The 26565-nt window shown below is 35.6% G+C and overlaps 1 protein-coding gene across 1 annotated transcript; it reads right to left on the bottom strand.

Annotated features, from left to right (window-relative positions):
• Positions 1 to 10430: 10430 nt before the first annotated feature.
• LOC118500780 (tyrosine-protein phosphatase non-receptor type 20-like) lies at positions 10431 to 26116 on the bottom strand. Its single transcript, XM_036026707.1, has 3 exons — positions 25829 to 26116; positions 11589 to 11651; positions 10431 to 10749 (listed from the first exon to the last, which is right to left on the bottom strand). The coding sequence occupies exons 1-3, from the start codon at positions 26021 to 26023 to the stop codon at positions 10684 to 10686; spliced, it is 324 nt and encodes a 107-aa protein (XP_035882600.1). The 5' UTR covers positions 26024 to 26116; the 3' UTR covers positions 10431 to 10683.
• Positions 26117 to 26565: the final 449 nt, after the last annotated feature.

The following is a 26565-nucleotide window of genomic DNA, read 5'->3' as shown; positions in this document are numbered from 1 at the left end:
GGGGCAACCCCAGTTGCCACTCTGTGGCTCTATGTAGGAGAAGGCTCAGAGAGAGTCCAATGCTGCTGCCTGGCCTCTGGAATTTTGTCCAGGAGTAAGCCGTATCCCAGCACTTGCTCTGATGCCAGTCACTTTAATTTATCCCCATATGCCACTGGTGCCCTACCAGCTGTTGCCCTACCAGCTGTTGCCCTGGTGCTGAAGTCCAGTGAGTCTGTGTAAGTCCTTTTCAGACCCTTAGAGACTCCTGAGAATCCTGCTTTCTTCCACCACCACAACCCCCACTGGTTTTTACAGCTAGAAGTTATGGGGACTTATTTTCCTGGCACTAGAACCCTGCACTAGGTGATCTGCTTGTGGGGCTGGGGTCCCTCACTCCCAAGGCATCCCTCCAAATTTTTATCCACCATATGTGAGTGTGGGATTACCTGTTCGGATCTCTATGCCTCTCAGCACCTCTTCTCACCTGTCTGCACCTCTCTGCATCTCTTCCCCTTCCACCCATCTGGATGAATGTAGCTTCTTTAATTCCTTAGTTGTTGGACTTCCATACAGCTCAATTTTCTGATGACTCTGGGTGATATTTGTAATTTTTGCTGTGGTCATGTGAAGAAGTGAGCTGTGTTTATCTATACCTCCATTTTGATGGGGAGTCTAACTAGGTATTCTTAATGGAAAACAAGGAATTTTCTAATTCCAGATTTTCTAATTCTATGGAAATTCTGCCTTTCATAGTCTTTGAGCTATTTTACAACTATTGTAAACTGTAAATAACTGGTAACCATGCAAATGATTCTTATCTGTAGATTTGCAAGTTAATTCTGCCCAGTAAAGGGACAATTAATTATTCTTACACCCTACGTTAAAAGATGGTTTATCATCTATTTGTAAATTTTAGCATTTACATGTGGTTTCAAAAGTTTTCCTGTGAACCAGCTATTGTTTTCCTCATTAACTGATAATTAAATAAAACATTTGATGTATCTGTGTTTAATATTACGAGTCATAAATGATACTTTCTTTAAAAGTTATCTTCTAGCAGTTTATTTCTGGATTCAATTTGCTATACCTTGTTTAGGAAATACACATACATGTTCAAGAGTAAAACTGACCCACCATGGTCATAATTTCCTTTTGGGGTTTTGGTATGAATGTTATGCTAAACCTTTTCATTTCTTTCAAAGAATTACATAAAGCTGTAGTTCCATTTAATAATTTTTTTTTTTTTTTTAGAATTTGCCCATGAAACCACCTGAACTTGAAGTGTTTATTGTGGAATGGTGTTAATTATAAATCAGTTTCTTTGAACTTTTAGACCTATTATAGTTATTTTTATTGTGTAGTTTTTAGTATTTTTCTAGGAATCAGTCCATTTCAAATTTAGAGGTATAAACTTATTTATACAATTTTTGTATTTTCCTTTTTAAATTTTTCTGATTCTGTAATCAAATAATCTTTTTTCTCCTTCTGCTATTTATCTGTGACTGTTCTCTTTATCTGAATCAGTCTTACTAGAACCAGCATTGATCAAGCTATGTTGATTCTCCCTATTGTATATTTGTTGTCTATGTTATTAATTTCTAGTCTGAACTCTACCATGTCCTTCCTCTACTTTACTTTGGTTTAATTTCACTGTTCTTTAACTTCTTGAGACTGATGCTTCTTTAGCTGACTAATTTTGTCGTTTCTTTCCTAGTATATGTATTTATGGCTATAAATTCCTCCCTCTCTATGATTTTTCTGTCTCAAAAAGGTTTTAAATGTACTACTGTCATTTTCAACTTAAAACATTTTAATTTTGATTCTTTTGGGTTGGCCAAGATGTCTGTATGGTTTTTTCCATAAAATAAAAAAAATACATTTTTCATTTTCACTAATAACTTTAATTGATTTGAATATTTAAGTTTGTTGGCTATTTCCCACATGGTATACTGTTGATTAATTACTGTTCTCAGTTAATATCTCAATTTGATGGCTATCAACCTCATCTGGTCTACCCTGCTGTGAAGCATTGTCCAGTGAGAAATCTCCAGCACAAAACTTTGCAAACCACTTTTGACAAAGTGATCAGTCACATCAACTTCTCCTCACACTGCACAAACCTTCTTTTGCATTTCAGGTACATTTTTACCTTTCTTGAAATAATAAAGCATAATATGCTGAAAATGTTGCATATTTTCTTCCCTCTTCAATATTAAAATGACTACCAAAAATTCACTGATTTTGATTTTTTAAAAAATGCACGCTGATATGACAGCTGTCACAATAAAATCTAACAAAATTGGTTTTTAAAGATTTTATTTATTTATTTTTAGAGAGGGAAGGGAGGGAGAAAGAGAGAGAGAGAGAAACATCAGTGTGTGGTTGCTGGGGGCCGTGGACTGCAACCTAGGCATGTGCCCTGACTGGGAATCAAACCTGCGATGCTTTTGTTCACAGGCCATGCTCAATCCACTGAGCTATGCCAGCCAGGACAACAAAATTGTTTTGAATGAAATTACAAACAACTTAGCACATCTTAAGGGAAAAAAAACAAATGAGGTTTTTGGCCAACCCAATATTTTTCCTTTGTCCCATTATTTATTTAGAATACATTTTTAAGTTTCAAATATATGGGCTTTTCCAGTTATCAGTCTGTTACAAATTTCTAGTATAATTGCATTTGATTTGGAAACCACACTGCCTAAGCTTTTGATATTTTGAAATAATTTGAAATTTTCTTTATGGCTCAGAGTATGGTCATTTTGTGTGTGTGTGTGCGCGCGTGCGTGTGTGCAGGGTGTTATATGTATCAAGAAAACTTGAAAATACTTATAACCTGCAATAGTTGTTTGTAGTGTTCTATACATGTTCTTTGGTCAATTGAGCACATGATGTTCTTCTGCAGTCACACTAATTTGAGGGTGTGCTTAAACAACAAACATTTATTTTGTTACAATTCCAGAGGGCAAAAGTCTGAGAGCTCTCTTCTTGATTTGTAGATAGCTGTCTTCTCCCTGTAGTCTCACCGATTTTTTTCTGTGTTTTCTGTTGATGACTAACAAAGATAGATTAAACCCCAAATATTATTTTGTGCTTGTCTCTTTATAATTTTCAATTTACATATATATGCTTCATTTACTTTGTATATATTCTTTATATATTTGAAGGCCCTACTAGGTATACACAAATTTAAAATCGTCATATATTTGTAGAGAACCTCTCTAGTAATGCTTTTAACCTGAATTCTATTTTGTCTAAAAGTAATATATCATACCTGTTTTCTTGTGGCTAATGTTTAATTCTTATTTAGACTCTTTCGTTTTCAACCTTTTTGGTATCCTTATTTTACATTCCTGGATAGTCTTCATCATCTACCTTGAGCATTTGATCCACTTATAACTTACTGTAATTTGTTATTTTGGGTCTTTAGTCTTCTCTCCTATTATGTGCTTTTATTTGTGCCACCTTCTTCGGCTTTTTCTTCTTTCCTGTCTTGCCCATAGTTACCTTCTCTTAGTGTGGAAAAAGCATACTTTTTTTCCTATGCTTTTAGTAGCTATAATAAAAACTTGAAAGTATTTTAAAGTTATTAAAACATAATATTGATTTTATTAATTAACATAATTAATTTTCTTAAATAATTCAAGGACCTTATGATACTGTTAGCTGGGTCAGTTAAGGGAAGGGAAAGGGGCCTGGAAGCCATGTGGCCAGTGGCAGTGCCAACCCCACACATGGGTCCCCAGGAAGGAGCCTATAGTTGAATTGCAACCTAGAACAAGCCAAGCCACTTGGATGATGGTGCGGCAGCCATCTGTGGTTCCCAAAGGACTGTCTTTATAAGTGGGAAAAGGAACTCTTGGTGTAGCCTTGGATTAGTCTGGCACAGGGTGGCTGGGTTTTCCAGAGAGAATGGCTTTGAGGCAGGAGCCTGCCATGCTCCCAAATTATTCAGCTTTTGGATAAAAGACCCCTTTCCTTTTTTCACCAAATCTCTGCCTCTGGAATTTGCCTGTATGGGTGGTGGCTGGCCTGAACCCCACTTTTATTCAGTAACACTTAGAAAAATTTTTCTTTTCTTTTTATTGTTTTTCAGTTACAGTTGTTCCCATTTCCCCCCCATTACTCTCCCCTGCCCTACCTACACCCACCTTCCACATTCAATCCTCCCTCTTCCCCCTCTTGTCTTTGTCCATGTGTCCTTTATTCAAGTTCCTTGACCATTCCCCATGTTATCCACCTCCCCTCTCCATTATGGTCAGTCAGTTCTTTATTTTCATGTCTCTGGTTCTATTTTGCTCTCTAGTTTGTTTTGTTGATTATGCTCCCCTTATAGGTGAGATCATATGGTATTTGTCTTTCACTGCCTGGCTTATCTCACTTAGCATAATACTCTCCATTTCCATCCATGCTGTTGCAAAAGGCAGGAGCTCCCTCTTTCTTTCTGCTGCATAGAATGCCACTGTGTAAATGTAGCATAGTTTTTTTTATCCATTAATTTACTGATGGGCACCTAGGTGCTTCCAGCACTTGGCTATTGTAAGTTGTGCTGCTATGAACATTGGGGTGCATAGGTGTTTCTGGATTGGTGTTTCAGGGTTCTTAGGCTATAATCCCAGCAGTGGAATTTCTGGGTCAAAATGTAGTTCCATTTTTAGTTTTCTGAAGAAATTCCATACTCTTTTCCACAGTGCATTCCCACCAACAGTGCACCAGTGTTCCCTTTTCTCCACAACCTCACCAGCACTGGTTGTTTATTGATTTGTTTATGATGACCACTCTCACTGGTGTGAAATATCATCTCATTGTGGTTTCAATTTGCACCTCTCTGATGGCTAGTGATGCTGAACATCCTTTCATATGTCTCTGGGCCCTGTATATGTACTCCTTGGAGAAGTGTCTGTTCAGGTCCTTTGCCCATTCTTTAGTTGGATTGTTTGTCTGCCTGGTGTTGAGTCATATGAGTTCTTTACATATTTTGGAGATAAAATCCCTGTCTGTGGTATCATTGGCAAATATGTTCTCCAATTCAGTCAGTTCCCTTTCCATTTTGCTGATGTTTTCTTTAGCTGTGCAGTAGCTTTTTAATTTGATGTACTCCCACTAGTTTCTTTCCTGTATATCCCTTGCTCTAGGGGACATATTAGTTAAAATATTGCTCCATGGAATATCTGAAATTTTCCTACCTATGTTCTCCTCTAGGATTTTTGTGGTCTCATGACTTATATTTAAGTCTTTTATCCATTTTGAGTTTATTTTTGTGTATGGTGTAAGTTGGTGATTGAGTTTCATTTTTGCACGGAGCTATCCAGATCTCCCAACGTGATTTGTAGATGAGGCTATTTTTACTCCATTTTAAGCTTCTGCCCCCTTTGTCAAATATTAATTGACTGTAGAGAATTGGGTTTATTTCTGGGCTGTCTATTCTATTCCACTGATCTATGTGTCTATTCTCATGCCAGCACCAGGCTGTTTTGATGATCGTGGCCTTGCAATATAGTTTGATATCAGGTATTATGATCCCTCCTAATTTGTTCTTATTTCTCAAAATTGCTAAGGCTATTCAAGGTCATTTATGATCCATATACATTTTTGAAATATTTGTTCCATATCTGTGAAATATGGCACTGGTATTTTAATAGGGAACATTTTAAACCCATCTGTATTTCCCCTGACCAATATGCTAGTGATATAATGTATTTTAATTCAGTACATGAATTTTTAAATCCCCTAAAATATTTAATCTATTCTCTGCTTTTAATTCTATCTTTAACTCGTTTGAGATCATTTTCTGCCATTTTCACTTTTAGAATTTTCTTAAGGGTCCTCTGCTGGAGGCAAACTGTTTTTGCTGTGTCTGAAATAGTCTTTATTCACTTTCATTATTGTGTTTATTTATTTGTATTTCTAATAGTTTAGTCTTCATTTCTTAAATTTTTTGTGCCTAATTCTTGATTTGTCAAATAATTTTGAATTTTTTATATTATGGCTTTTGTTGCTCTCCTTTGTCTTATGTAATTTTCTTAATGTCTTTAAGCTTCTTTTGAATTATTAAGTTATAGTTTTTATCTGTTCTGAATATGTCTTTCTGGTGTATTTTTATTGTCTGTAGAGATTATATGTTCTTTAGTTCTTCTTTATAGTAATAGAGATTTTATCATGATACCTTTCTATTGTTCATTTTTATGTAAATTTAGTTTTCCTGAATTTTTGAGAGGCTTTTTCAGATGGCTCTTGTAACTTTACTGAGCTTGCCTTCTGAGGTTTCCTGGCTCTGTTCCCCTCACTCACTTTTATATTGACCTTCTCTTTTCTTCACCCCTACTAACTGTCTTCTGCTGAATTCCCATTCTGGTTTCTTTTCAGTGTGGGATTTTGTTCTGGAAGGAGTCTTGGTGGGTCAGTTTTTAGAGGGGTTAAGAACAAGACTGCTCTTTCCCCTTTAGGCCTTACATAGTGCTCCTTCCATCTATTCACTTTTGGACAATGGCACTTACTCCTCCAGTTTCAGCTGCTGTCCTGAAATTAGCTCACTGAACTTTCCTATTGGCTATTTTGGTTGTTTTCACATCCCCTGTTTGTAAATAAAATGGGTCCTTCACCAGAGTTGGAGGAGCACTAATGAAAGAAAGGTAAGATGAGTGTTAGGAGGCTTCATGGAACAGCTAATTCTTTTTAACATCAGATGTTGAAGCACTTGGAGGTCCTGCGAGCATAACAAACTCAAATACAGCATGACCCAAACAAAGTGAATAATTTTACCCTTACACTTTGTCACTGCATCCCATAAGTTATATGGTATATTTTCACTTTCATTTATTTAAAAATATTTTCTAATTTCTTGTGATTACTTTCTTTGACTCATGGGTTATTTAGAAGTACCTTGTTTAATTTCCAAGTATTTTAGAATTTTTGAAATTTATCTTTGCTATTGGTTTGTAGTTAATCCATAAAAGCACATATACAGTTCTTTTCCTTGGAAATACATTGAGATTTATTTTATGACCCAATATATACTTTCTTGAAGACTGTTCCATGTGCATTTGAAAAGAATGTATTCTTCTGTAGTTTGGTACAGTGTTCTAAAATGTCAAATAGGTCAAGCTAGTTCATTTTTCTTTCTACTTATGCTATTAATTACTAAGAAAGGAATGGTGATCTGTTTTTCCAGTTTTATCAGTTCTATCAGTTTGTGCTTCATTTATTTTGAAGCTCTAGATTTGAAATGCTGGCTTTAGCATGTAGTAAGTTCACAAATATACATGAATCTGTTGTCTATTTCTTGACTATTTTGCTCCATTGCTCTGTTTACATACCCCCATATTATTTTAATTACTAAGACTTTAGAAAATACTTTGATTATCATTAAGATAAATCCTCTCCCTTCCCCAAACTTTTCTTTTCCAAAAATATGTTGGTTCTTTTCATGCATTTTCTGTCATTTAAAACATGAACATCAACTGGTCAAGTTCTTGTTGAGATTCATCTTAGGTATTTTTGTATTTTATAAAATATATACTTTATATTTATTTGTTGCTCAGAGATATTTTTCCTATTCAAGATAAAGAACAAGGATTGACAGACTTTTTCTTCAAAGGGTCAGGTGGTAAATATTTTAGGCTGTACAGGCCATATGATCTTCACCACTGCTAACTTGGTCATTGCCATTGTAGCACAGAGCAGCCATAGAAAATACATAACCAAATGAGTACAAAAATTTATATACAAAAATAGACAACAGATCAGGTTTGGCCCATGGGCCATAGTTAACTGACCCCTTACATAGAGAAAAATTAATTTTTACATAGTTATCTCATGTCTGGACTTTGTAATGAATTTACTAATATCATGTTGGCCAGAAAGTTTGTTTGTTTGTTTTTTCCATAAGATGGCTCATTGTCCAACCCAATACAATATTTTAGTTGAGTTTATTATTTCTATGCAGGCAAATATATAAACAAAAGACCATTTTTTCTAACTTTTCAATATTTATACCAACAATTCCTTTATTTGTCTCATTGCATTGGCTACATAACTGTAAGCAATACTCAATTGCTAACAGGAGGTCTTGCTGTTTTTTTTTTTTTTAATTAGAAGACTATTTTTCCCCTCCAAATATGATGTTGCTATGAGTTTCTAAAAAAATTTTCTTTATCACATTCAAGTTTCAGATATAGCTGCATTAGATATCTTCTAAGATCCCTTCTAATTGCAATTGTTTCACTATAAAGTCATACTGATTTTTGGTTATAACTGTAAACAAATTAAGTACTCAGTATTCCACTGAGCAATCCAACACAGCCCACTGAAAGCTATTAACCTATTTTTACCTAATGGATACCTTCCAGCTCTTCTGATTCAATTACTTGAACCTCTAGACACCACAGAAGAAAATTAATTCTTCCAAGAGACTAAGAAAAATTAAGTAGGAAATTAAACATTTTTGTTTTAGAGTTGCTTTCATTTGAGATTTTTCAATAAAAATAAATCACTGAAATGACCTTTGAATATAAATGTAAACTTAATTGAAAATTTAATAATGTTCTAGACAAATTGAAGGTTAAAAGTAAAAAAATTACTAAGACATAAATGAGAATAAAACTTACAATGTTTATTTCTGAAAAGCTTTGATCCAACCTGTGAATCCATAAGCACATACAACTTTTAAAATATGAATTTAAAGTTCAAAGTTAATAAATGCATATACAATTACATTTAAATATTTTTAAAATTTCCCTTAAATAATAATTCATATACTCACAAAGGTGTCATGGAAGTTTATTATTCATATCCTAGGCAAAAATTGATTTATTGTTGGTATGAAACTTTGTATTTCAGTTACTCAGAAGTTTTCAATTTGAAATTCACTTTCCAAAAATACATTTTAAAAAATTCAATCACTATTTCCATATTTACTTACTTAATTTCCCTAAAACAACTAAAAATTAGTTCAGCTATAAAAAATATGAGGCACGCATTAAGAAGAGACATATTTACCATCAAAAATTGTGGAATTTTTCACTACAAGAGTATTTTAAGGGCTAGATAATAAAAATAAAACAGGCAATATGTAGTAAATATTTTCATTTAAATAATAACATGAAATCCTCAGGAACACTGTTGTACATTATATCTATTTTGCATAAAGAGAAGAAATTAAGAATATAAATATTAAAGCCCAGTCACCAAAATTAAATTAATGTTTAGCAGAGACCATTGTTTATATGAACAATGTAAATAGGTAGAATCATTAATTTTATTTAACAAAATACATTTTTGGCATATAATTATTTTTAAAATGAAAATTATCCATTTTAATTCATCCAATTCAGCCGTAGGAACAATATAAGCCTCTTAAAAATTAAAGATTTACAGCTTAATATTAGAAATTCTCTCAATATAATACATAGAATATTCTGATCTGCACTGAATCACACTGTGCAATTACCTGAATCAATTACTTTATAGCTTATAATCAAGTCTAACTGGTCACAAAAATTCTTTAGTAAAAATATCACTGCAATTGTATGAGGCAAAGTTCTAAAATAAGATGAATGTAATGATGGCCTTTTACAAGGCCACAATCTTTTCAAAAAACAGAATGTAGAATTTTTTGCTTTCTAAACTACGAATTTGGTTTTCCAAAATTTGGTTCCCAAAAGCCAACTTCTAAATGTTACAACAGAGATGGGAGGTAATGAAAGTAAATTATTTAATGTAACTCTGAAGGAAAAAATAGCTATCATAGATCTTAGTTTGAAAAATATATCTTGCATAAGAGATATTCAGAGTTACATGATAATGCTTACATCAAAGTTTATCAATTAGCTAAAGGGAAAAAAAATAAGAGGCAAGTAGAATGTAATACTTGCTTTCAACAAAGCAGACTGAGTAATATGTTCCAGTGTTAGGGTGGGATAAGAAAGAAATTGGGCCAAGCCAAAATTTACCCTTGGACCTTCTACATAAACATCTATTTTAGCTTTGGACTGTTCACCAGTGTGCTCATGTGATGGCAAGAAGGAGCTCTACCCACCCATAAAATGCTTCCCAGACCAACAGGTCCTTGTCCTGTGGCTCTGTAAAAACAACTCATCCTCTGAGGTCTCCCATGGGAGCATGGAAGAATAGAAAAATGAAATTCAAGTTGCATAACAAGATAAAGCATCCTAATAGGGCTCTTTATTGAGCTGAGTTACTCAAATGCCATCTAAAAATACAGATTCTAGCTAAAAACACATGCACACATAAACAAGTATCTGTCTAGAAAATGTCTGTAAGAAGTCATAATGATTTTGCAGTTTATTGGCCCCATATACTGCCAGAATCAGGCTTTAGAAGGTCCTGTAAATCTTCAGTCCCTTTAGCTGTCTTTCCAAATAAAATCTTAATGAATATAGTTTAAGTCCTTTATTGGGCTCTGTAATCCCTTCAAGCAGTTGTTTTAAGTAACTTTTTATTTTGCTGGAAAATGTGGGAGGGTATTTTGATATTATCTAAGTAAAGTCAGTGGGTAAATTCTGTTCACCACCAACCAAATGATGCTGCTTTCAGGAAGCTGTCAGAAAGAAAATTAAATGATACACCAAGAAAGCACATTACAGGCATAAGCAAGGCTAGTCAGTGCAGCTTGAACATGTTCTTTACGAGGAAGCTCCAAGCCACTTGGTGATTTCAAGTGTGAGGCAACAGAAGTCTTTCTTAATGGAAAGTCACAAGCTTCTGAAGAACTTCAAGTACAGTTTTATAACAAAAGTAATACTGCTCCTACATACATGTATATGAAAAACAACAGAATATTAAGTAACTGAATACCCATATCCACTTTCAGAGAACACATTTGTAATTTTTACAAAGGAAATTTCCTAAAAGAGCAAACATTTAACTAATAATTTATTTACATAAATATATTTTTAAATATCAGGAAAATAAATGATCACAATATAGTTCTTGCTCTAGAACTAAAGGATAAACTAAATAGAGAGAAAACCGGCTCTCACTCTCAATCTTCTTATATTTTGCCTGGACAAATTTAATTTTAAACTTATTTTTTAGAAATAGCCTCAGGTCTTTTACACCACTAGTTCAAATAAAATGCTTTATATTATTTGACATTGGCCTAAAAACAGCCCAAGCTAAAGATTTAAGGGTATCTATTTGTTTTCATTATCCATTTTCTCTTAACCCCCCAAATGATTAATAATTAACCCATGACAAATGATATCATTTTTTGAAATGCCAATGACATTAATAATTCAGTGGAAGATAAATATTCCAAAATTTCTATTCACAAATTTATGAAAAATAAATTATATTACTTAAATAACACAGCATTATGTACAAAGCTTGTGTTTGAGCATCAGGAGACTTCAGTCTTAGTTTTGGCTCCTCCACTTGCTATCTGAATGAACTTATGAACAGATTGCATTGCTCTGAACTTAAAATTCTACATCAGTAATATCAGAGCAAAATCAATGTCTACCTCAAAAAGTAAAAATCAGTGAAATTATGTAGATAAAATATTTATAAATTGTAATGTGCTATATATAGTGTTAACTTTTATATTCATTATTCTTCAAATTAGAATTTATGAGGTGAGAGCTTACCTTTGTTTGAATCATGCCATAACGCTGTTCTCTCATTTGGGCCACTATATTTCTGATGTTGAACTGCAACAGGATGATAGTAATTTTATATTTTCCATATAGGGGAAAAACATAAATATACAGATTGCCAAATGAGTATTCCATACTGCTCTCCAGTAAAAGAGATGTCAAGATTTAATCAGAAAGTTCTCATTTTCAGTTATAAGACAATGCACTATTTTTAACCTAGTGTAATGGATAAGGAAGACTTGTCTAAATGGGTTTCCAGGAAAAAGCAGGAAGCAATAATTTATAACAAGAAATGTTCTCCAAAAGAAATAACAACAAATTTTCCCCTGTGTATACTTTTTACTTTTCTGTTCTCCAAAGGGTGAACTTAAAGTAGCATTATAATTCTGGAAAAGTTTGGAAACATGGAAGACTTTTTCTGGCTACAATAGTAACACAGCTGTTTCTCATAAAAAGAGTCCTCTTAACCCAAATGGAGACCCTGGACAACATTTGGCTCAACACTAGATTCTGCACATTTGCAGAGATCTACTCTACTCAATGTAGTCACTGAGCTCGAGCAGGTCTGCAAAAGGCTGTTGCTGGTCCACAATGCAGTAAGCCCAGAAGCTAGTAGTAAGTTTTAGAAACTCTCATTACAATCTGACACTGGTGCAGCATCAAGAGGTGTCATCAGTGGAACAGTACACAGACCAGCTAGGGTGCTGCTGAACTGGCCTGGAGGGTCATATGTAGTGCAAGCTGAAGACCAGTTACATCCAACGAAACCATGCTGACATCTGAAAATTTTGAGGTTTGTCAACCATAACCCCAAAGTATATAAAAAATCAGAGAAAATGTAAGCATTCCTTTATTTTTATAACTTATCATTTTATAATAATTTAAAATTTTAATTTAGGTTTTAAAATTTTTATATTGAATTATTCACAGTAAATTGCAAAAATAAAATTTAAAGAGAAATTCTGTGTGTATTTCTCCTGTTTCCCCATATTATACCATCCAGGATAGTATAGTATTAATATCCCAACCAGGAAATTGACACTAGTATAATCCACAAAGCTTATTCAGATTTTGCCTGTTTTATATGCAATCATTTGTGAGTGTGTGCACTTGTATGGCTGTGTGGTTCTGTGCAATATTATCATATGTAAAAATTTATGTAACTGCAACCACAATGAAGATACCTAACTGTTATACCATAAAACTTCCTTATGCTATCTGTTAGGGCACCCACCCACCACAACCCCTAACCCTTGGCAACAGTAATATGTTCTCTGTCTCTATAGTTTATTTCAAGATTACATGGCTGGAATAAGGTACTGTCTAACCTTCTGAAACTGACTTTTTTCATTCAGCATAATTGCTTGAGACATATCAAAACTGTTGTATATATTCATAGCCCTTTTCTTCATATTGCCAGATAGTATTCTATGGTCTGGATATGTACCAGTTTTTTAACCATCAACTTGTTGAAAGACATCTAGGTTGTTTCTAGTTTTTGGCTGTTATGAATAGATTTGCTGTGAACATTTGTGTACAGGTTTTGTGTTAATATAAGTTTTTGTTCCTCTGGGATAAATACCCAAAAGTGCTGTTGTTGTGTTTATACTGTTAAGTTTAGCTTATCTTTTTAAAAGAAATTGTAGCACTATTTTCCAGAGTGGGTATACCATTTTACATTCCCACAAGTGATGTACGATTAATCCAGTTTATTTAATCTTCACCAGCATTTGTTGAAGATTTTTATATCACTATTTTCATATTAGCCTTTCTGATAGATGTCCAGTGACATTTCATCATGGTTCTAATTTAATTTTCCTAAAGGCTAAAGAAGCTGAGCATCTTTTCATGTGCTTACTTGTCATCTATATATCCTTTATGCTGAAATGTCTCTTCATGTCTTTTACCCACTTTATAACTGGATTGGGTTTTTTTTTTTTGCATTTGTGTTTCAAAGGCTCTTTACATATTCTAGATGTAAGACCTTTGTGGATATACAGCTTTCAGTTTCTCCAAGTCTGCAGCTTGTATTTTCAATCGTCTTCATAGGGTCTTTTACAGAACAAATAATTTTAATTTTCTTTCCCCCTAATATCAGTGATGGCAAAATGTGTTCTCTCACTGCCTGTATTCAACACAGCACTTGAAGTTCTAGGTAGCACAATAAGGTCAGAAAAAGAAATAAGAGGCATACAGGCTGGAAAGGAAGCCACAGTCTGTCCTTATTTTTTGGATTGAATGATTGTCTATGTAGAAAATGCCAAGAAATCTAAAAACAAAACAGCACAGACAATCTTCCTAGAACTGAGTTTAACAAGATCAAAGGATGTAAGATCTGCACATAAAAACTGCACTTCTACATAGTAACAATGAAATATGGAAACTGATAGTAAAAACACAATACCATTTACAATCACTCTAAAGAAAATGAAATAACTTGCCCTGGCTGGTGTAGCTCAGTGGATTTACTACCAGCCTGCAAAAGAAAGGGTTGTAGGTTTGATTCCCAGTCAAGGTACATGCCTGGGTTGTGGGCCAGGTCCCCAGTAGGGGGTGTGCAAGAAGCAACCACACATTGATGTTTCTCTCCCTCTCTTTCTCCCTCCCTTCACCTCTCTCTAAAAATAAATAAATAAAATCTAAAAAAAATTAAAAAGAAAATGAAATTTTTAATAAAGCATGTATAGTATCTATATGCTGAAAATTATAAAATGCTAATGAGAGAAATAAAAGACCTAAATAAATGGACAGACATACCATATTCCTGGATTAAAAGATTCAACATAGTAAAGATGTCAATTCTCCCCAAACTGATCTAAATTTTAATAAATTCCTATAAAAATCCTGGCAAGGCTTTTTGTAGACAGAGACAAGCTAATTCTAAAATTTATGTGGGAAGGCACAGACCCTATAATCATTAAAACAATTTCAAAAAAAGAAGAAGAATGTGTGAGGAATCACTCTACCTGATATAAGGACTTACTACGTAATTACAATAATGCAAAGTGTAGTATTGGCAAAAGAACACACATACAGATTAATTGAACAGATTACAGAACCATAACTAGTCCCATACAGACATGTCTAATGATTTATGACAAATGTGCAAAAGCATTTCAATGAAGGAACAACAGCCTTTTCAATAAATGGTGCTGGAGCAATTGAACATCGGAAGGAAGGAAGGAAGGAAGGAAGGAAGGAAGGAAGGAAGGAAGGAAGGAAGGTCGGTCAGCCTTGACCTAAACCTCACACTTTTTACAAAAATTAACCCAAAATAAATTATAGACTTAAATGTAAAACATAAAACTACAGAACTTTCAGAAAATAGCAGAGGAAAAATTCTTTGAGATTTAGGCTGATGAATACTGACACTTTACACCAAAAGTAAGATCCACCAAAGGAAGTATTGATAAAATAAAACCTCACTGAATTTTAAAACCATTGCTTCTTTGAAAGACTTTTTAAATTTATAATTTAAGATTAGAAAAATTATGGAAATAAATTAGTATTTATTTAACCTCAATTTACTATTGGCAAAACAAGCTTCATTGGACTATCTTGTTACAAAATGATGATTATAGATGTACCTGAAGAGAAATGAAGACCCAAAAAGTTCATGTTAATTTTACCTGGTGTTATGATTCCTCACATATTGAGTTTTATAGCCATTATTTTTTACAACAAATTTGACCATTTAATGAAATGGAAAACTTTTTAATCATATTCCATTTGAAGGTTAGATCATGACAAATCACATTATCTGAACAAACCAATTACTAGCAATACATTTGAATCAGTAATTAAAACACCCCCATAAAAAGTCTAGGCCTGGATAGATTTACAGGGGAATTCTAACAAATATTTAAAAAATGACTAGTACATATCCATCTCAACTAATCTATAAATTGAAGTTCACTTATGAATTTATTTTATGAGGCCAGCATTACTTTGATACCCAAACTAATGTAAGAGACTGCAGAGAGAGAGACTTATAGGCCTATATTCTTGATAAATGTACACACTGAAATTCTCAACAAAATAGTACCAAAACAAATTCAACAATATATTAAAATGATTATACACCCTGATCAAGTGTGAATATACCAGTGATGCAAGAATGTCTCGACATCCAGGAAACAATTGATGTGATTCATCAATAAAAATATGCATATTGAAGAATTCAAGAGATACAGGAAAAGAAATAGAATACTATATGCATTACTGATAAAAACATTTCAAAGAAGGCTTATAGAAGGAAACAATCTCAGCTTGACAAAGAGTATATATGACAACCTCACCACTAGCTATATACTCAATTGTGAAACAATGAAAACTTTCTTTTTAAAATCAAAAACTGAAGAATGCCAACTTTCATTATGATTATTTGAAATAAAATTGGAATAATTAAACTACAATCAGAGTGGAAAAATAAATAACAAACAACTTTTAAAAAATTATTTTGCTGTTCAAGTACAGTTGTCTGCATATGCCCCCCAACATTCCCCCCCAACCCAGCTATCCTCACCTCCCTCCCCTGCTTCCACCCAGCCTTGGTTTTGTCCATGTGTCCTTTATAGTTGTTCCTGAAAATCATTCCCACCTTTCCCCCAGTTATCCCCTCCCACTTCCCCTCTGGTTACTGTCAGATTGTTCTTAATTTCAATGTCTCTGGTTATATTTTGCTTGCTTGTTTGTTTTGTTGATTAGGTTCCACTTAAAGGTGAGATCATATAGTATTTGTCCCTCACCACCTAGCTTATTTCACTTTGCACAATGCTCTCCATTTCCATCCATGCTCTTGCAAAGGGTAGCAACTCCTTCTTTCTTTCTGCTGCACAGTATTCCATTGTGTAAATGTAGCATAATTTTTTAATCCATTCATTTACTGATGAGCACTTAGGTTGCTTCCACCACTTGGCTATTGCAAATTGTGCTGCTATGAACATTGGGGTGCATAGGTTCTTATGGATTGGTGTTTCAGGGTTCTTAGGATATAATCCTAGCAATGGAATTGCTAGGTCAAAAGGCAGTTCCATTTTTAGTTTTCTGAGGAAATTCTATGCTGTTTTCCACAGTGGCTGCATCAGTCTGCAGTCCCACCAACAGTGCACTGGAGAAAAAGGGCTCCCTTTTCTCCACATCCTCTCCAACACTTGTTTGTTGATTTGTTTATGGTGGGCATTCTGACTGGTATGAAGTGGTATCTCATTGTGGTTTTAATTTGCATCTCTCTGTTGGCTAGTGATACTGAGCATCTTCATGTATCTCTGGATCCTCTGTATGTCTTCCTTGGAGAAATGTCTGTTCAAGTCCTTTGCCCATTTTTTAATTGAGTTGTTTGTCTTCCTGGAGTGGAGTCATGTGAGTTCTTTTTTTTTTCTATTTTTTTTTAATTTTAATCATTGTTCAAGTACAGTTTTCTCCCTTTTACTCCCATTCCAGCCCACTCACCCAACCCTCCCCACTTCCCTCCCATTACCACCCTCCCCCTAGTTTTTGTCCATGTGTCCTTTAAATTTGTTCCTGTAAACCCTACCCATTCTCCCCTGAAATTCCCTCTTCTCTCCCCTCTGGTCACTGTCAGTCTGTCCTCTATTTCAGTGTCTTTTTTATATTTTGCTTGTTTCTTTGTTTTGTTGTTTAGGTTCCTGTTAAAGGTGAGATCATATGGTATTTGTCTTTCACTGCCTGGCTTATTTGGCTTAGCATAATGCTTTCCAGCTCCATCCAAGCTCTTGCAAAGGGTAGGAGCTCCTTCTTTCTTTCTGTTGCATAGAATTACACTGTGTAAATGTACCATAGTTTTTTGACCCATTCATTTACTGATGGGCACTTAGGTTGCTTCCAACACTTGGCTATTGTAAACTGTGCTGCTATGAACATTGGGGTGCAAAGGTTATTTTGTATTGGTGTTTTAGTGTTCTTAGGATATAGTCCCAGCAGTGGAACTGCAGGGTCAAAAGGAAGATCCATTTTTAGTTTTCTGAGGAAGTTCCATACTGCTTTCCATAGTGGTTGTACCAGTCTGCAGTCCCACCAACAGTGCACTAGGGTCCCCTTTACTCCACAACCTCTCCAAACTTGTTGTTTATCATGGCCATTCTGACTGGTGTGAAGTGGTATCTCATTGTGGCTTTAATTTGCATATCTCTGATAGCTAGCGATATTGAACATCATTTCATGTGTCTTTGGATCTTCTGTATGTCCTCCTTGGAGAAGTGTCTGTTCAAGTCCTTTGCCCATTTTTTAATTGGGTTGCTTGTCTTCTTAGAGTGGAGTCCTGTAAGTTTTTTATATATTTTGGAGATTAAACCCTTGTCCAAGGTATCATTGGCTAATGTGTTTTCCCATACAGATGATTCTCTTTTCATTTTAACGCTGTTTGCTTTAGCCTTGCAGAAGCTTTTTATTTTGATGAAGTCCCATTTGTTTATTCTTTCCTTTATGTCCCTTGCTCTAGGGGACATATCAGTGAAACTATTGCTGCATGGAATATCTGAGATTTTCCTGCCTATATTTTCCTTTAGTACCTTTATGGTGTCATGACTTATATTTAAGTCTTTTATCCACCTTGAATTTATTTTTGTGTATGGTATAAGTTGGTGGCTGAGTTTAATTTTTTTGCATGTAGCTGTCCAGATCTTCCAATACCATTTATTGAAGCGTATAGCCATTATTGACTGTGAATTGCTAAAACCACACCTGTGTGAACTGCAAAGATGTACTAGCTAACAAAGGAAACCAACCATTAATATTACTTGTCATGTACATAAAAAATAATTTCAAAGACAAAAAGATTAAAGAATGTTAAATTAAAAATCCAACAGAAACTGATGTTCAATATTTCAAATAGCATTAATCTACTAGAGACTTACAAAACATCACTTTGAATTGCTAAGACTAAAAACCCATGTACAATTGCCAAGATAATGGCAGAACACTGTATTAATGTTTTCTTGAAAATGCTGAGTAAATACAGGGATGAGCAAAGTCGATTCACAGTTGTGAGTCTAAAAAATAGAGTTGTTCCTGTATTATTATTTATTGATTACTGTATTATTATTAACTTATTTTTCCCACCACTATATGTGGCTAAAAAGAGTTCAAGTACCATTTTCTTTTTTTAAAGTAAATTTATTGATTATGCTATTGCAGTTGTCCCATTTTTTTTCTCTCCTTTATTCCTCTCTGCCCTGCAACCTTCCCTCCCACCAGCGCCCACCCTGTGCCACTGCAACCCTTAGTTCATTTCCATGGGTCATATATACAAGTTCTTTGGCTTCTCCATTACCTATACTATTCTTAGCCTCTCTCTGTCTATTTTGTACCTACCATTTATGCTTCCTATTCCCTATACCTTTTGTCCCACTATAGCTCCTCCTCCTCCCCACTGACAACCCTCCATGTGATCTCCATTTCTGTGACTCTGTTCCTGTTCTAGTTGTTTGTTTAGTTTATTTCTGTTTTTTTTTTTTTGTTTTTTTTAGGTTTGGTTGTTAATAGTTGTGAGTTTATCATTTTACTCTTCATAGTTTTGATCATTTTATTTTTCTTAGGTAAGTCTCTTTAACATTTCACATAATAAGGGCTTGGCAATGACGAACTACTTTAACTTGATCTTATCTGGGGAGCACTTTATCTGCCCTTTCATTCTAAATGATAGCTTTGCTGGATAGAGCAATCTTGGATGTAGGTCCTTGCCTTCCATGACTTTGAATACTTCTTTCCAGCCCCTTCTTGAGTCTGTAAGGTTTCTTTGGAGAAATCAGCTTATAGTCCTATGGGAACTCCTTTATAGGTAACTGTCTCCTTTTCTCTAGCTGCTTTTAGGATTCTCTTCTTATCTTTAATCTTGGGTAACTTCATGATGATGTGTCTTGGTGTGTTCCTCTTAGAGTCCAGCTTCTTTAAGACCCTGATCTTTGTGGACTTCCTGGAGGTCTATTTCCTTTGCCAGATTGGGAAATTTCTCTTTCATTGTTTTTTGAAATAAGTTTTCAATTTCTTGCTTTTCCTCTTCTCTTCCTGGCACCCCTATAATTTGGATGTTGGAACATTTAAAGTTTTCCCTGAGGTTCCTAATTCTGTCAGTTTTTTGAATTCTTGTTTCTTCATTCTGTTCTGATTGAATATTTATTTCTTCCTTCTGCTCCAAATCATTATGTGAGTCCTTGTTTCCTACCCTTCATTGTTGGGTCCCTGTACATTTTATTTCACTTTGCATAGCCTTCACTTTTTCCTCTACTTTGTGACCATACTCAACCATTTCTGTGAGCACCCTGATTACCAGTGCTTTGAAATCTGCATCTGAGAGGTTGGCTATATTTTCATTACTTAGATGTCTTTTAGGGGTTTTAATCTGTTCTCTCATTTGGGCCATAGTTCTTTGCTTTGGAGCTCCTGTCATAACAGGTGGAGCCTTAGGTATTAACCAGGGTAGGGCAACCCACATTGCTGTGTTGTGGTGCTATATATGGGGAAGGGATTCACAGAGGGAACAATGCTACTTACTTGGTTCTTGTCTCACTTTCAGTCACTTTCCACACTACCCAAAAGCAAATCGGGCTGTTCTGGTGCTGATTCCTGGGTGTGTGTGTGTGTGTGTGTGTGTGTATGTTCTAGGACCCTGTGGTCTCTCCAACAAACTCTCCCATGAGGCTGGGATTGTCTCCTGAATTTGCAACCCTGAAAGATTTTTATAGCCAGAGGTTTTGAGGTTTTCTTTTCCTGTGCTGAAACCCTGGGTTGCACAGTCTGTCTCACTCCCCGGTTGTTCCTCCCAGTTTATCCACACACAAATGTGGGACTGCCCAGTCCACCAGCCACTGCCTCACCCACCTGGATCCTCCAGCCTGTGCCTTGCTGTTCATCTTCTCCTACCCCTGCTGCCCATCTCTGCCCCTCCTACCAGTTTGGATAAATATTTCTTCTTTAACTCCTTGCTTGTCAGACTGCCATACAGTTCAATTTTCTGACAGCTCTGGTTATTTTTTGTTTCTAAATTTATTGTTGTCCTTCTTTTGGTTGTGTGAGGAAGCAATGGGTATATACCTATGCCTCCATCTTGACCAGAAGTGTAGCTCTAAAGTACCATTTTCTAATGACACCCCAGCTTGATGAATTCAGGGACTGTTTAATGAAATGGAGTGGTACTAATTTATGAAACAAAAGTAGCAATTTATTTACTATTGAAACTTAATGAACCATAGGTATTGCTTACATAGTGATTCTTTCAGTATATATGTGATTTGAACATGATGAAATATAAAGGAATAATTCCTGTTTGCAGTTTGATTACTGACAAACACTACTAGTTCTAAACTATAAAAATGCAAAGCACTAACTATGCATTGTCAACAAATGTCATTTGAAGTTTTAATTTTGTGTACAATTATGTACTGGTAGTAGAGCTTCAAAGACTGGAAAATAGTTGCAGGTAGTTACAAAGACTTAAAAAAAGTAAACATACCTGCTTGATAAACTAAATGGTGTGCTTAGTGAGTGGCATAGTAAGAATTTGGATCAGTCAATTCATGATGTGATCATATGGTAATTGACAGTTAACAACTGTTACTGCAAGCTGCAGATGGTGAGAAGGGAAAGTTCTGTGTAGAATGAGAAATCTTAACATTTCCAAAGGTTCAGGGATTTTTAAGCAGCCTTGGTTAAAAAATGAAAATGGCTATAAAAATAACAATGAAAAGAAATAGGTGGTTACATATTTTCAGATTTTCATATCCTTTAGAATCATAATTAGGCTGGTGTGTAGCTTACAGCATGTGAGACTTCCCCATGTGAGTTCAACAGCATGCACACTGGTCTATGGCTGCTCGACACCACCAAAAACACTGGGCTTGCTCTTGGACGGTATGGCAATGCATCAAACTGCCTTGAGTGTTTCCAAATGCTTACTCTCTATTTCTGTAAACTTATCTTGCAGTAGATAACAAACATCCACAGACTGATGCTGGTCTGAGACCACATTTTGAGTAGCTCTAGTAGCTCTACAAAATTTCTAGAGTAGAGAGGGGCATTAGTAAGAATATTTGACAGTTTAAGACTCTATTGGAAAGCCAATAGGGAAATGATGGATGTGTTGCCTATTTTTGAACCACTATATTTCATAAAACTAAGAATCCTTGATTATAAAATGCATACTTTTATGCACCTCCCAAAAAGCCACTGTCAAACTCTCAGATGACTTGCTATAAAACACTTTAGAGTTTAAAGAAAGCATAACATGGGAAAAAAACAGTGCTCCTTAGGGTCATGAATACAGTTCCTACAAGGGATATAAAATAAAGGTAAATATTAATATAAACAAACTACTTAAGAAATTATGATGAACAACATATAAAAATTATATTAATGAAATTTGTTATAGGAATAGATAACATCAGACTCAAATGTTTAGTATTTTTTATAGTATTTGTCTTTATTTTGGGCCAGACATTTTATATTTATTCTTTGTCATAGAGCCCTAAATTTTATCTGGAAAACCATTCTCTCTCATTCTCTGCCATATGGACTGGAGTAGTCCTCATTGGCCTACATTGACCAGAATCTCTCACAGTGACTAGTTCAGTGAAGGACTATAACTGAGTGGAATGCAGTGAAATGTTAGGAAACACTGGACTCAAGATTCTGAAAAGAAGGAAATTTCCTCTATCCTTCAGGAGTTACTGGGATAGGTCATTTGGCTACCATCCCACATAATATGGCCTGAGGATGGTGAGTTCCATAGAACCCATGCAGCCATTTGCTGCCACAGGGAGATCCTGTTACTGTGTGGGTGTAACTACATAAAGTCTCAGTGAGGAGAGTCTGACATTTGTTCTGACAACAGAAGTCTGCAGAATTTGTCTACCAGGGAAAACACCACATAGCCCCTGTTTTCTCATGGCTGAGCTGGGCATTTTCATATTCCTTGTAGTTATTTATGGCACGACCCACTTTTTCCCCAGTACCTCCTTATTCTGCAGCACAGGAAACAATTTTTTGACCACAGATCTAAATTCATATTCCTTACTCAGTTTAATCAATGATAAAGGTATTAGTATAATCACCATATGTCTAATTCTTATGTCTATCTCTTAGCTGGTTCTAAATTAAGAGGAGAACAAAGAATTGCTAAAAATGGATTCAAACACAACATTAATATCCTTATTTTACATATGAGAAAACTGGGTTTCAGAGAGGATGAACAATTTGCAAAGTCACTAAAAATCTACAGTATGTGGTAAAACTGGCAGTCCAACCCAGAGAACCTCTTATTAACTCTGAAGTCTACATTTTTTCAGTGTGCTCACATCCATGTATTTCTGTTCATTAAAAGTACGTACACTTCATTGACATTCTCTAACAGGATTATAAAAACCATATCTGTGGAGTGGAGGGCAGAAAAAGGAAAATGAACTCACATTTACTGTGTACTAAACCATTCATTCACATTATGTACTTAACCCTCACATCCATCTCCAGGAACTTGCAGCAGTTAAATAGGAAGCAGGTACCCAAAGCTCACATCGATATACTAAGTTGCTCTTGAAGGCCAAAAATATTAGTCTTCAGCTATAAGAATTCTGTTAAAAGTAGAGTGTTTACTAACATGGGTTTATCTGCTTAATTCACACACTTACTGAAAAGTTCTTTTCAATGGCACAGAACACAACATCCACACATAGGAACACCCCCGTCCGGCCCACACCAGCACTGCAGTGAACAATGATGGGTCCTGTAAGGTGACTCTTCCTCACAAAACGAACATATTTGATAAAACCATCTACTGAGGCGGGAGTGCCATGGTCTGGCCAGTTGGTGAACTGCAACTGTTTTACAAAGTGACTCGTTCCTGTCTGTTTAGTAAGGAAGAGAGAGGGAAAGGGAGTAAGAGAGAAGGAAGTGGGGGAGAGGGAAGAGAGATTTATCAACCTTTTATATTAGAATCTCATTTCAATTTCTAATATACCAGTAATAATGATAATAATGGCTATATGGTAACACAATAAAAAATATGAACACTAACAGGTAACATGAATTGAACTTATGTTCCCAGTATTGTGCTAGGAACTTCACGTGTATTATCTCTTAATTCTCACATCAATCCTAGGAGGTGGCACTTTGTACATTTCATTCTCATTTTACAGATAAAAAGGTAAGGATTAGAGTGATTGAGAAAGTATGCTAGGTCAGGAGGCTCACATGTTTAGAGCTGGGATTGTCATTCAGGCCTCCTGAACCCAAATTGACTATCTTCCTTCTGCACCATGAGGCTGCAGAAAAAAAAAAAAAAAAAAAAACAAGAATCCATCTATCTTAGCTTAAGTATTATAATACTAGATATAATTAAAACAGTAGGTTCTATCAAGTTGCTTGACTGGGGGCACCAATCTTCTCTGGCAATGAGGATAGGGTTGTTCATGGCCATGTGAGTGGACTGTGGCCACCAATCTCATGCTGAGCCCCCTGGAAGTAGAGTCATAAAACTCTCCTCAAGGTTGACAGATAAAACATTTGGAGTTTACCCATCATTCCTTCCAAAGGGATCACACTTTTCCCACTTGAAGTCCTTATTTTACTTCACTGAGGACCCTTCTGGAAAAACTGAGGATGGGTTTCTCACTCTTCTGCTCCCCGCAATGCATCTTTTTTTCCTAAGTTTGAAATAGAAAACTCAAGTCTGAATCATTAGTACATTAAACTTAGTGATGAAAACAATACTTGAAAATCCTGTGAAGGCATGAAGTTTAGGATAACTCTCACCCTATCACATATTTCAGGGATTAAATCTCTCCTGCTACTGTTGACATTAAGAGTCTGCAAAAAGGTGGGCCTCACTTCACCACTTTCCTGACCCTATGCCATGAAGACAGAACCCCTGATGCAGATTCTCCAAACCTGAGTCACATGGTTCTGAAACTTGTGGGCCTCAGCCTGAAGGCTGCTGTCCTATACCCCCTTGCCAATACTCCATAAATGGACCCCAGAATTTGAGTCCTTGCAGAGAGATCATTCATCTGTTCCTCCCACCTGGCCTATTCTCCAAGCATACTGTCCTGCTGCCATAGCATGTATCACATGGCATTTGGAATTGATGTGCTTGGTGCCTTCTTTCCATGCTAGACTGTAGGCACTCTAAGAGCTGAGACTGTGTCTGTTTCATATCTTCAGCACCTGACATAATACCTGGTTAATAGGAAGGAATCATCAGGTATTAGGGAAATGTGGGATGAGGCAAATCCCCAGGTACACAGAGCAAGCACAGTGCCTAGCACATAGCCAGTAAGTTCTGTATCTATGTCAGCCATTATTATTCTTGACCTACATGCTCCTCAGTCTGGACTCTGACCCCCCTCATACTCCTCAATTTTATCTTTTCCCATCCTCTTCTACTCTATCTCTTCAACTTCTCCTTTTGCACTCAAGTTCCCCATCCCACAGTAATCTCTTGGAAACCCTAGTCACCTCCCTAAATATTTCTTCCAGTTCCTTGCCTTGTCTCTCATAGGCACTTTACTCTCTGAGGGCCTCTCTGATCAAGGTTACCTGTCCTCCTTTGCCCAAGTACCACAGAGCACAGAGATTGGGTTATCTACTGCTTGCTGTCCACTCCTGTTTCCAGTGCACTATTTCTTCTCCTTAAATAAACTCCCTCTTCCTTCTGAGTTTTATACCTCTTAGCTTCATCTACTTCCCCTTTCCATCTTTATTATTTGGACAATTCTTAATTCAGACGTTACCTCCTCCAGCGAACCTTCCCCAAAACTCCAAATAATGCTAAGTACTTCCCTTCCAAGCCCCCAAATCCTCCATACAGATCTCAATATTACCACTAAGCACAGTTCCTTAGAAGGAATGATCGGTGAACATACCAAACTCTCCACTCAGTAAGCAGTAACAGTGCCTGGCACACTGATTAGCACAACTTAAGAATTCAAAACTATCTGTCTCACTAGGCAGAAGCAGGCAAAGTACCTCCTAGGATTAGGTAACTTCCAATACTTTCCCTCCTTGCCCCATCTCCCCTTTTCAATTTTTCCTCTCTCCAGACAGAGTTTGGTTAAGCACAAGTAGAAGTGGTGGTGTCTTTGTTTCTGGTACCAGAGAGAATTAAAAATAAGTTATTTAAAAAGTATTCCCAATCTATATCTTATCGTACTCCTAATTTATCGTCCTGACACATGTGCTCATATAATGAAATATATATCTCATACTGATTTTACAAAACTTACAGACTTCCTCACAACCTGAAGTATTCGAATGATGAAATATTGAAGTATCTGGTAGTTCTCCAGGAAGATTTGACAATTTTTCAATTCCAAAGGCTTCTTATTGGAAATGGGCCAGTAACGGTGGCATTTGGTAATTCCATCTTCTATCTCTCTGGTTATCATGACAATAACATTAGAGTTATTTTCCAAAACCATTTGCCAAAAGTCATCTGTGGTATCCGGCAGTGGTCCTTGGGTAGCGATATAAAAATATTCTTCTCCAGAATTGGTTATTTTAATATAACTAGCATTAATGTAGTCCTTGTTTTCTCCAAGAGGAACACGTGTTGAATCATCTGTTACAAAAACAGAAACATACTTCCAGATTTCCTGAAAGCATTTCCTATAGATAAATCCATTTGTGTCTTTGGCCAATAGAGGATGGCATTGGAGTTTCTTTCTAAAAGCATTATTTGAGTCCATGAATTTAAATTCCTCCCTCACCAAAACCTATTGGCATGATCTAAGAAATAAACAATTAGGGGAGTTTTCATTCTAATCAATTTGTACTAAACAGAGAAGGATTCCACCAGTATCCAGACACTTTGAGAGACTTCTGTTAGAAATGGCACAGGGAGGATTATGTCAAAGGAGGCACCTACTAGTTTGTAGCTAAACACAGCAAAGAAGGAGCCCTCTGAAGAAGCAAATGAGTAACATTCTCCTACAAATCTGGAGTATCAAGGCCAAAGCAGTGG

Source organism: Phyllostomus discolor, chromosome 5 (assembly GCF_004126475.2).
Source record: "Phyllostomus discolor isolate MPI-MPIP mPhyDis1 chromosome 5, mPhyDis1.pri.v3, whole genome shotgun sequence".
Lineage (NCBI taxonomy): Eukaryota > Metazoa > Chordata > Mammalia > Chiroptera > Phyllostomidae > Phyllostomus > Phyllostomus discolor.
The sequence above is the reverse complement of the archived record's forward strand: the minus strand, read 5'-3'. Positions and strand labels throughout refer to the sequence as shown.

Coding starts and splice junctions, on each gene's coding strand:
- LOC118500780 (XM_036026707.1), bottom strand. CDS start 26,023: ATGGTTTTGGAAAATAACTCTAATGTTATTGTCATGATAACCAGAGAG. Junction 11,652..25,828: donor TTCAGGTTGTGAGGAAGTCT/GTAAGTTTTGTA, acceptor ATCCTGTTGCAG/TTCAACATCAGAAATATAGT. Junction 10,750..11,588: donor ATGGCATGATTCAAACAAAG/GTAAGCTCTCAC, acceptor ACATGTATGTAG/GAGCAGTATTACTTTTGTTA.